At 44.9% G+C, this 12,140-nt stretch overlaps 1 protein-coding gene and 1 long non-coding RNA gene across 2 annotated transcripts; one reads left to right on the forward strand and one right to left on the reverse strand.

Annotated features, from left to right (window-relative positions):
• Positions 1-312: 312 nt before the first annotated feature.
• On the reverse strand, positions 313-5,251 carry LOC135988169 (uncharacterized). Its single transcript, XR_010606115.1, has 3 exons — positions 5,004-5,251; positions 899-1,145; positions 313-616 (listed from the first exon to the last, which is right to left on the reverse strand). It is a non-coding gene; the product is annotated as an uncharacterized LOC135988169 (long non-coding RNA).
• Positions 5,252-5,813: 562 nt separating this feature from the next.
• ING2 (inhibitor of growth family member 2) lies at positions 5,814-10,997 on the forward strand. The gene is made up of 2 exons (XM_065633900.1): positions 5,814-6,122; positions 9,702-10,997. The coding sequence occupies exons 1-2, from the start codon at positions 5,933-5,935 to the stop codon at positions 10,370-10,372; spliced, it is 861 nt and encodes a 286-aa protein (XP_065489972.1). The 5' UTR covers positions 5,814-5,932; the 3' UTR covers positions 10,373-10,997.
• The last annotated feature ends 1,143 nt before the right edge of the window (positions 10,998-12,140 follow it).

The following is a 12,140-nucleotide window of genomic DNA, read 5'->3' on the forward strand; positions in this document are numbered from 1 at the left end:
GCACCTGTGAGAAGTTGGTGTTGTCCAGCTCCTGCTGACTTCTAGAGGGCATTCTGAACAGAGTGGATACTCTAGAAAAGGAGCACTATGGTTCTGCTCAAAACAAAGTGACAATATGTCAGTATGCTCTGATAGAAGCAATGATGTCATATAAAAGTGAATTCCTTACACCATCTCCTGCCTTGGGCCTATCAACTTCTCAAAACAATTTTGGGTACAGCCATGGGATTAGAATATGGAAGCTGAATGGGAAGAAGATATTTAAAAATAAATAGTTACTACAAAACAAAGCACAAAGTAAACTTGGTTTGGACACTTTAATCCATTTTTTCACTTTGCTTGTGGTGAGATAAACAGAACCCACAAATTAGAAGAAAAAAGATGAGCTGGATATTGCAGCTGCCTTCTTCCCCATATTAAAACAAGTCAACAGATCACTAATTTGGGCACAGGAAGAAATTTTCTTTTAGAGCATATTGCCAGAAAACTTGGAGCTTCTCCGGTTTTTGAACAGATGTTTGCATTGGATGAGGAATAACATACATCTCCTGATCAGTGCGGGATGTTTGTTACTTGGTGCTAGACAGCTCTTTGATACAGATGAGTATGACGCTATCTGGGAAAAAAAGAAAAACATCAGTGTTTTCAGGAGATGTACTGGTTTAGTACATCACCTTATTGAAATGATCTGATGTTAGCCAATGTCTTGTTTTCAGGTGTCCTATACTTGTGCAAATGAAAGAGAAAAATAATAATGGTTGTTTCCATATGATTTGTGTTACACCAGATAAATCAAGCCTAGTATCTAAGGAAAATCAAAAGTGATGTCGTCTGCCATTACAGGGAAATAGCTTTTTTGGATGACCTGATGTTAGATAAGTTTTCAAGAATAGCTTACTCAGATAAACATGCTTCTCTCTCTAGCTCTAGCTCTGGCAAGGATAGCCTCTTCCTGGAATATCGTCTATATGAAGGTCAACTATGGCCTTTCTGTGTGAGCTTTCCATGGCCTATAGCTTTCTTCAGCTGAGTTTTCAAAAAGCCCATCTGGGTTGTGCTCATTCTTTCTTTTCATTGTGTTTCTTTTCTTGGTATCTTGGCGAATTCTTCACCCTCTTCATCCCATGGAAACCAGACAAGCATACCTGCCAAGAAATATATATTGTAAAAAATCAGTTCCGTGTCATTTGCTTAAAAGAAGCACCCTGTTACCATCCTTTGAACGTGTCCACTAAATGCTAAGTAGGTCTTTCATGATTACAGCCCCTTCTGGACTTGTCCTCATCAATAATGCTGCTCTTCATTATTTTTTCCACAGGCTGAAACTCTTCCTGAAAGCTAAAAAAAATCCAACCAACTTGTGTATTACTAGGTGAAACAGGACAGGAATCAACTATGATTTGAGGATGTAAAATCAGGATTACGGAAGATGAGGGGCAAAACTGCAAATGAGGAAATAATATTTGGATTAAATATCTGGAAATATTTTATCATAGTATAATCTATTAATATAATGAAATAATATTTCACAAAAAGAAAAGGAATACTCTGATTGGGACTTTCAAAAACTATACCAGGAAATTATAAAGAAACAAAACTGTTGGGATCTATTCTCCATGAAAAGTGGGGGTAGTTTAGAGACATATAAATAAATCTAAATAAACTGAATATATGACTTCTCTGTATTATTTACACTTGGAAGACAACCACTGAGGTGGGTTTTATGCAATACACCCTAATAACACATCTCTGATACCACTGTGAATGTCAACCTCAAGCTGACAATTCTCCACTTAGTAGAGAGGGTTGGTGGAAATGTACGGTCCTACTTTCTGTCCATCTCTACAAATAGCAGGGTTTTGCTCTACCACACCTCTTCTTATCTCCAGATTATTTTCACAAACAGTCATTGAAAGAAGAGACATAATGGAGTCTATCAGAGTCTATCAGAGGCTATCAACCTGCAAACTTGAGCCCAGTACATCAAAATGCTCCACTGCTTGCTCCTATCATTTTGAGACATGATCAAAACAGAGAATTGAGCCTACTATTCTTGCTTTCCTCCCCCACTGAGGCTTCAAACATGCAGCAAGCTACCGCTTCTTTTTCCTCGGGAAATCTGCTCTAACATTACCGCTGCATTCTTAAGACTACTCAAAGTTTAAATCTTTATTCTAGTGTTCAAAAGCAGCAGACAGCATTTAAATTCAGGAAATGTTAGCTGATCTCTGCGGTACCTTAGATACCGCTTCCCCCACAGTGACAAACAGCAAGTTTTCAGCACAGAAACCACTTGCAATAAATGTTACTAATTATTCTAAAAAGACTTTCTTGGCTATTTCTTTACTAAAGATGCATGTATAGTTTCTTGTCTGAAAATGTGATGCCAAAATATTATTTTTAAATTAACATTTAATTAACATTTAATTTCAAATAACGTTAATTTTTAATAAACATTTTTGCTTTATTTTTCTGCTCTGCAGGGAAAATCTCCATTTCTCAGCTTTATTTCTTCATGAGATGGCAGAACAATACAGCCATTCAAACTTACTATAAGAAGAAACACAACCCCTCAAAACAGACAAGATCTTTCTAAAGAATATTGTACCACTTATACTAATCTAGGTCCTTTTGCACTGGTATACAGGTAGTGCTTTTCGCCTGCACAGTAACTGTTATCTGTTAATATTATATAAAATAATTCAATTGATGAAGCTTTAGTTACTCAGAAGCGACAGCAGTGAACACAGAATAAAGTTCCAGTGGTTTACTGCCGATAGAAGTGAGGGTAACTAGGTTATTTTTACTTTCTAAATCTATTTGTGCAAAAATGAGACACGTAGTATAAAATGATCTGAGGCTTAGCCTCATTAGTCTGAGCTGTCACAATACACAAAAAAGAAGCAGCTGGTTTTACTGGTACAGATTTTGAAATGCAGGTGTCCTCTTAAGAATATGAACGCACCGAGTTGTAGACTTCCTGTTTTTTTGGCAAGTGACATCACTGTAATAAAGAATGTTTTGAAAGTACTGACTACAACTTTTATTTTCATTCATTTTTATGAACTTGCCAATACATTGCTGACTCGGGCAAAACCATCCATCTACAGCTACAATTCCTCAACATCTTAGACGTAGACGTATGAAAATTAGTGTCATGTAGGATACCAGCTTAACAGCTGCATGAGTTGAAAGTTAAGAATGTGTTTAAATACTTTCATGAGCTGTGGTCTTATGAAAATAATATTGGTAGACTGCCATCATGTGAGATGCTGATCTGTGGGCTGGTCAGATGAAGTCAGTGAAGTTCAACACACAAACTTTGTCATAGGACTAGCCATGGAGCCATCTGGCACAGATCCTGTATTAACAGAATTGTAGGAAAAAAGTAGGCTGGAAGGGATCCTCTGGAAGCCATCAAAGCAGAGCTGGCTTCACAGCCAGATCAGGTTGTGCCAGGTCTCATCCAGTTAGGCTCAAAAAATATCCAAGGATGGAGACCATACAACCCCTCTGTGCAGCCTGTGCTGCTGCTTAACCACTACTCTAGATCACATCACCTTGAAATGTTGTTATTTATAGGATTAGTATGGGTAGTCTTTCAGTGCTGGCCACTTAGCTATAGGTAGGAGTGCAAGACAGAAGGGGTTTTTGAGGGCTGGATTTTTAAAAATTTTTTTTTTATTTTACCCTTGAATTCAATTATCTCTGATGCTGTTTTTTTGAAGTTTGCCAGAGGTAATATTTTTCCCCACTTTTTTCAGGTTCCTGAAATATAATGCAACATACCGCAAAATGTACAGGTCTCCTCAGAGTGTTTCAAGACTCCACAAGATTTTTTTCTTGATGCTTACCAATTATTATTAATGTAGTAAAGGTCAGAAAAATGTCTGAGGGAGAGGTGGGGATGAAATCTCAACCTTTTAGTACTACCGTTTGCTTTATATCATTCTCTCAGTAGGAAAAGTATGTATCAAGAAAGTATATTTCTACTTTTGTTTCCTACTATACTTGTGGCAACATTTGATACAAATTCTGCAACAGCCTTGAGCAAGACAGGATATTCTGTCAAAATTGGGAGATTTGTTGGCAGGCGAGTGGGTTTAAAAAGGCTAAACTTCTTTGACACCTTATTTAAAATGCTCTAAAATTATTCCTCAGCATAAAATGTCACTCAACTTCCTTAAGTAATAGTTTATCACAAATCATTTTGCTCTTCTTTAAAGCTAAATCAGGTAGCTCTTATTATGGGCAAGAACAGTTTAAGCCGCTGCTTCGTACAGTTGGAGGATATGAATTAATTAGATCCCTCACCCTATCAACTGCTACAGTGAGAAAAGCTTGACTACAGAGCACACTCTCGTGTACCCAACAGAAACTTGCCTTCCCTGCACATAGCCTCTCACTACGCCACTGATACAAACCTCGTGTCATGGTGAAAACTGCTCTTCAGAAATAAATTGTTGCAGATATAGCTCAAAACAGTGTTGGGGAGAGAAATGTGCAGGCCATCTGCAAACAATTTAATGTGTATATACATTTTATTGCAATAAAACTTACTTGCATTCCCCTCCTGTCAGACACAATGCCTTTAGAAAGGTGTGTTTTGAGACGTTTAGTGCCACCAGTGCTGACATGTTATTTAGTATGCCAAAATATTTCAAGAAAATTACAGGATGCTGCCAAGGCTAAGGTTTCACCATCAAACATAAAACTTCTGCCTTTTTCTGCTTGCTCAAATAGCTTTTGAATTATCTCCTAGCAATGTGGGACGGTTCAGGATTATGACTGAAAATACAGTGCAGAGTTTCACGGCCTACATAGGGAGCAAGAGTAATCCATAACAGCCGCAACGTGTCCTCGAGATGAACGACACCAAAGACATCATGTTTCCGGAAAAGCACATAAACATGGGCGGACTGACCGAAGAGGAGCATTAGTCGGTGCTTAATAAGCACAGCCCACGAGGGTAGGGGTGGCACGCCCGAGGGACGCTCACGGACCTCTCCCCTGACACACTCGCGGTCCTCAGAGCCCGGTCACAGCCCTGCCGCGGCGGGCGCGGACTGGACGCTGGCGGTAAAGCGGCGCTACTCACAGCCGGTGCTCATTTCCACGCTCTCCACCTCACGCAGGTGCGCGCCCGCGGCAGGGGGCGCGGGGAAGGCGCCAAGCGGCACGGCGAGGCTGGGCGCAGAGATGGCGCTGCCCGAGGCAGGCACGCGCCCGGCCGTTGGGGGAGTCCCGTTCCCGCCCCGCCCCCCCCCGGCGCGTGGCGCCTCAGCGCCCCCCGCAGCGGCCGCCGGCCCCCGCCCACACACGGGCGCAGTGGGGCACCTGGCGCGGAGAGGGGCGGGAAGAGCAGCTCGGTGGCAGCCGCCCCGCGGCATGCCGCTGCAGGGCGCAAGCAGCCCGCCAGCAGCCCGCCGCGGCAGCTACCTCTGTCAAGCGGCGACGCCGCGCCGACCCCCGGTGGGGTTGCCGCTCCGCCCGGGTGCGGAAACAGGGGACGCGACGGGTGCGCCCTTAAGACAGGCTCCGCCTCCGCTCTGGCTCCCGCCCCTTGCCGCACGCAGGGCCAGTAGGGGCGGGCGAGAGGGGAAGGCGCGAGAATGCGAACCCCTCGCAGCACCGCCAGCCGCGCCTTATAAGGGCAGGGCCTCGCGCATGCGTGCAGCCCGGCGGGCAGGGGCGGGGGCGCCCAGTGGGTTTTGCTTCGGCGGCGGCACCGCGGCGGGAAGCGGCGCGGGACCCTGCGGAGCGGCAGCCCGGTCCGGCGCTCAGCCCCCACCGCCCCCTGCGGCGCCTCGGCCCGACCCGGCCCGGCCCGCGCAGCTCGGCCTCCGGCGGGCAGAGCGGCGGCGGCAGGAGGGAGCGGAGCGGGGCCGCCGCGGGGACCCCGCGCCCGGTGCGGGCGGAGCGGAGGCGGCGGATGTGCTGCTGGCGCGGGGGGATGATGCTGGCGGGGCCGCAGCTGGTTGCGGGGCCGGCGGCGCCGGGCGGGGAGCGGGCCCGGCTGCTCTCGCTCTACGTTCAGGACTACCTGGAGTGCGTGGAGTCGCTGCCGCTGGACATCCAGCGCAACGTGTCCCTGCTGCGGGAGATGGACACGCAGTGCCAAGGTGGGCGCCGCTGCGGGACGCGGCCTCCGCCACAGGGCACCGGGCGGGGGAGGAAGGGGGGGCGCCCGCCCGCCGCACATGCGCCCGGCGCGGAGGGGCCGGAGCTGGGGCGGGTCCGGTGGAGGGGGGTGGGCGCCGGGGTGGGCCCCCTGCCGGGGCCTGCGCGGGGCTGAGCCCGCGGCCGTGCCGGGGTGTCGCGCTCGGCGTCTGCCGGGGCGGGCGGCGGCCGGTTCCTCCCCGGGGAGGGCGCCCCGCGGCGGCGGCGGGAGCCGGCGGTGCCTCCCTGCCCGGTGCTAGGCCCCGGCTTCGCGCGGGGGACCGTTCCCCCGTGCGAGGCCGCTGCCGCCGGGCGGCCCCGCTGGTTGAACCGGCGGCGGTGCTGCTGGAGGCGGGGACACGGGCACGGGTTTTACTGCTGGCTCTGCCCGCCGCTGCGCGGGGGTGCGGCTGTCGCGTCCCGGCCCAGCCGTGCCCCTGTGCCCCCGTCCCGCCGGGCGCTGAGGTTCAGCGCAAGGGAGGGGGGCGCACGAAGTGGTGTCAGCGTTCCCTCTGGTGATGGAGAGGGTCCCTGGAGCGGGAGGTTACCGCGGACTTCAGTGGAAGACACAGCTTGTTCCGAAATGCGGGTTGAATACCCATGAAATCCATTACGTCTGGCACTCCCGGGCTACACAGTTGCGGAATCTTTTGCTTCTAATTACTTCCTTACCGCCTAATTGTGCGAGAGGACCTTCTGAAGAGTCCCATTGCGTGAGCTGTGCAGCAGAGGACCCGCGGCAGGAGGCGGGCGGGTTTGGCCCGGTGCAGCAGGAGCCCGGAGCCGTGTCTCCCTGCGAATGGGAGACTTGCTGCGGAACGGCTGAGAGGGGACACCTGAGGCCTTTCAGACGTTAAACGGGCCACCTCAGAAGACAGCTATTGTAGACGGATTCTTTCAATTATCTTTCTAATTACCCAGGAAGATACATAAGAACAGGCTTTTGTAAGTTTTCTGTGTTTTTAAAGCCTAAAGGGCACAGACTCCTCTGCCCCATCTTGAATTCTTAGTCAAGGCTGGACAGCCTAGCAGGGTTTCACCCGATCTGTGGTGGCAACGCTCTAGATCTGTCTTGAATAGATTCAGCCTTTTATTTAGGCTATATCTCCTGTATGTATTACTCCAGTCACTAATACAGTACTGGGCCCAAGCAGAGGTTTGTTGCTAGTTTTACCAAAGTCTTCAATTGTTTTAAAAAACAGCAACAAACCCCCCCCCCCCCCCAAACCCCTAGAAATTTGATTAAAATATTTTTGGCCCAAGTCTGAAGATGTAAAAGCAGTGCTATGTAATTTCAGCTAATTTAGAAGGTAGCGATAGTTCATGCAGGAGGGACAAAACCACTGCTGTGCTTGGAAAACTGAAATCCTTTTAGCTTTTATTAGCTCCACCAAACTTAATCAGATTATCTGTAATGAACACTTGGCCCTGCTTTCTTTGTGTGTTTTGTGGGTTGTTGTGGTGTGTGTTTGGCGTGGGGTGTTTTGGTTTTTTGTTGTGTGTGGGTTTTTTTAGTTTTTTTTTTAAAACAAGGGTTTCAGAAGTGTTCAGTTGTGTGTATGGATGCCCTCTTTAATCTTGGGGACCAACAAAGGGTTTGGTGAGCTTGTGTCTCTGTCAGTCCGAAAGTTCTTTCTTCTTTTTTAATGGATGGTGATCCATTTGAAGTGTTCAGCATATCGTTACGGGCTGCATCCTGGAAATAATCCGCTCAGGGTGAATGCTGTTCTCTGTCACTGCGTGAAAAAGCAAACACTTAATGCTCATGGATTCTTCTGGGCAGGGCATTCCCAATATGGGAAATCTGTGTGACTACATGTACACTTCTCTCCCCTCATTTAAAAAAAAAAAAAGGGCTGTGGGAGATAATGTGGCTACAGAATATTGTACTCTGGTTATGCATTTCTAGGTCAACAGCCTACAAAGTACCTTACTCCATGCTTTTCAGGAGCAGAGAGTAAGATTTTGGGGTTTCTTTTAATCCTCTGTCAGGGCAACAGGCAAGAGATGCAGCTGAAGATGCAGGGAAACAAAGCTTGTGTTTTCTATGATAGCTGGAATGCTAGTATTGAGAAAAAGTAGGTTAAATGAGTTATTGGATAGGCAGAGTAGTGATTTTTATCTTCCCCTAGTGAAACTCTAGAGCAGAACAAAATGCTGATGGCTCCTTTTGTTATACATTTCAGAATTTATAGTAAAAAGTGGCTGTTCATGCTTGAGCTACTGTTTCAAGATGTCAGCAGGAAAAAAATCACTGTGATTGCTATTGGGATAATATATATAGCTTCCATTTAGCGCAAGCTTGAATCATTTCACAACTGTACAATACAGACAAATTCTTTAAAAATGAAAGCTGGTTTGTGAAGCACAGATCTTTTGGAAGAGATATATTGTACTGCATATATTCTCACTTTAGAAGTAAATAGTTTAGTATCATTCATAAATTCTCTTGCTTGTTCCAATATAAAAGCCTTATGTTGTTTCTGAAGGAACCAGTTCACTGGTTTCACTGTTTCACTGTCAAGTTCTACTAATCTACTTCCTTCTACATCAGCAATTTCTCTGTCTTTTCTAGACCAAAAGTTACAGTAGATCTATATATAAAATATTCTTTTAAAATCCAGTAATACAGAACAATAATGTATAGACTAAGACTAGCTTATAAGGCATTTGTTTATCTCCTATTTGGGTTCGTTAAACTTGCTTCTAAGAACTGAGTTTTATAAAAGATTCAGAGCAACTCATCCAGTTATTTTGCATGACTTGCAAGAAGAAAAAAAGCTTAGAAGCCAAACTGTGAGCCACTCATTACCAGTTGCTTAAAAATATCCTGTGATGCACTAAACAGTAGGTTACCTATTCTGAAAAGTTCAGCCTTGATTTAAAATGCAACTTGCTGTAATTTGTCTTGGTAATAGGAAAAGCATTTTGAGTGGTTAAAGTTATTTAAATCCTGATTGTAAATCTGCTGTTGTGTAACTTCAATTGTCATAGTCCTTTTAGAACTATGTCTACTTGAAAGTGTAATACCAAACCTTTAGATGATTAAGAAGGGGAAGGTAGGGGACCAGGATATATAATTCTGGAGTGCTATGTATCGTGATATATAATGAATGTACAAGTTCCATGTTTCTTCCTGTGATACAATCAGCTATTGCTTTGGTTTGTGGCCCAGGCTTTGGAACTATGGTAGTAAGGACTCTTGACAGACATTCCTGCTTTGTCAGATGGAGGCAGGATCTGGACTATCCACACTTCAGCAGCTATGGTCCCCTTTCATGGGTTATCCTTTCTTTTTCCAATGGCTAAAATAAGTTTGCTTTTCCTTAGAACATGAGATTTTTTTTTTTTTCTTGCAACAGATTGTTATCTCTTAAAACACTGATTTGATGATCACACGCAACTTGAATATCTGATCTAGCCCACTGGGGTATACTATAATTAAAATTTGTACTATTTCTTATCAGTTAGAAATAACATTTCTACATTTTCTTAAGCATGTTCCATCTTGTGTAATTATTCCTATTATCTTTATTTTATAGAAGCGTTAAAAGAAATAGATGATGTCTATGAAAAATACAAGTCAGAAAATGATCCCATTCAGAAGAAACGCTTGCAGCAGCACCTTCAGCGTGCGTTAATCAACAGCCAAGAACTTGGAGATGAAAAAATTCAAATAGTTACTCAGATGCTAGAACTGGTGGAGAATAGAGCCCGGCAAATGGAAACACACTCTCAGTGTTTTCAAGATCTGTCTGAGAATGAAAAGCCTCTAGAAAAGGCAAAGATGGAGTCCTGCCAGCCAGAGAGATCTTCACGTAGACCTCGTCGCCAGCGAACCAGCGAAAGCCGTGACCTGTGCCATATAGCAAATGGGATTGATGACTGCGATGATCAACCACCTAAAGAAAAAAGATCTAAATCTTCCAAGAAGAAAAAACGTTCCAAAGCCAAACAAGAGAGAGAGGTTTCACCTGTAGAATTTGCAATTGATCCCAATGAACCAACTTACTGCTTATGCAACCAAGTGTCTTATGGTGAAATGATAGGATGTGATAATGAACAGTGTCCTATTGAGTGGTTCCACTTTTCGTGTGTTGGACTCACCTACAAACCAAAGGGGAAATGGTATTGCCCCAAGTGCAGAGGAGACAATGAGAAAACGATGGACAAATGTACTGACAAATCAAAAAAGGATAGAAGGTCGAGGTAGTGAAAGCAATTCATGTTTTAAAGAGTTGCTCCTTTTATATTAAATGTTTGATTTCCAGAGAACGCTGTTTTAGGAAATGCATAAGACTATGCAATAATTTTTAATCTATAATATTAATGGAGTATTAAAAGCTGTTATACCTTCTGTGATCTTTAACTTTCTGCACTGAATAACCAAATAGTTGAAACAGGGTGGCTTCAGACCTTCACAGAAGACATTACAAGCATATGGCGCTTGGTTTCAATTTAACCCCATTAGTATTTTTTAAAAAAAAGTTGTGAATTTTGAAATAATAGTGGTGGGAAAGATACTGAAGGACTCTTCATGATATGGGAAAGGCACTGAAAGGCCTCATGTAACTGCTAGAATCTTAACAACTGAATTTATTCTTTATCCCAGGTCTTGTTTTCAGTTTTTGTGTTAACATCGCACACTTGCAATTAGGGCTTTTTTAATTCAGCTGTAACTGTAAAAGTCTTCCGAGCTAAAAGCAGACCTCTTCAGTGACTTTCAAATGACCAGTATGTGATTTCAAGGAAGAAAGTACCACTAACTTAAGCGCCTTTTTTTTTTTTTTGTCAATATTAAACTTTTGTCTTTGTGACTTTACACTTGGGAGTCAATTTTTGGATATGATAGAATTATGTTGTATAAGCAGTTTCTTAGTGGGTTTTGTTGGAGTTCTGTCAAACAACCTGATGTGGTCTTTATTGTTTAAGATGGTCTAATGCTGAAACTATTCTTGATTGTTTTGCCACTGCCTGTATAAGCTTTGAAGTGGTATAAGGATTCCTTGAGAGGGGATATGATATATTGGGGAACAGAAATTGCAAATGTGATGGAATCTTGATCCTAATGGATCTCTAGAGCGCTGAAACATGACTGGTATTCTCTGGGATGTAAACTTTGCTTTTCCTTAAGTGGTGTTTGGGTACATGTGTGGCCACACTTGGGCTTAGGCACAGCACCATAGTTCTTGGCCTTGGCAACTATCTAAAAAGCCTGAAGGCACAAGCTTTCAATAAAAGTTTTGATAGAGAATAAAAATCAAAACATAAGTATGACTGGCACAGAGCCAGTAGACAAATCCCAGCAGGTTTCTGACAGGCTAAGTTAACTGTGTTGTCCTGAAGTATTGCCAGTAGTGTCAAAACACTACTTAGGTGGTAGTTAAAAGTGAATTTCCTCATCTCCACTCCTTAGAGGAGGTGCAAAAAAAGATGAAAACAGCTGTTTCTGCTCCTTTGCAATGGGAGATGCTAATAGAGGAGAAGTGAAGGGTGTACCTGGTGTATCAAAGCTTACACCTAGGGTTCCTGCCCAACAGCGTTCTTCTTTGAGACCACCTGTGCCCTGGCAAGGCTTGGCAAGGCAGACAGAGCAGCTCTGCAGGGCTGGGCGTGGTGGTCCTCACTAGGTGGGCTGCAGGCACTCAGAAGTCCCTGTAGGTCTCTGCTTTTTGCTGCTAAGGTCTCCCTTGACAGCACAGAGGGAGAAGCGGCACCATCCTTGGGCAAGCCTGACTGAGAAGCAGTTGTGCTGAGTTGAGAGCAGCCCAGAAGGGCGATGAGCGAAAGCAAGCCCTGATGGATGAATGCCATCAAAGCTCCCACTGGCACCTCTGCTAGAGGGCTGGGGGGTGGCTGGGGCTGGATGCGCTGCACTTGGCAGCCTCCGTGCTTTCAGGCCAGATGGTATGAATCAATGCACAGGACTGTAACTATTATAAGCTACGTAAAATACCGAGCCTGTTTCCACAGTTATGATC

This window comes from Caloenas nicobarica, chromosome 4 (assembly GCF_036013445.1).
Source record: "Caloenas nicobarica isolate bCalNic1 chromosome 4, bCalNic1.hap1, whole genome shotgun sequence".
NCBI classification, from domain to species: domain Eukaryota; kingdom Metazoa; phylum Chordata; class Aves; order Columbiformes; family Columbidae; genus Caloenas; species Caloenas nicobarica.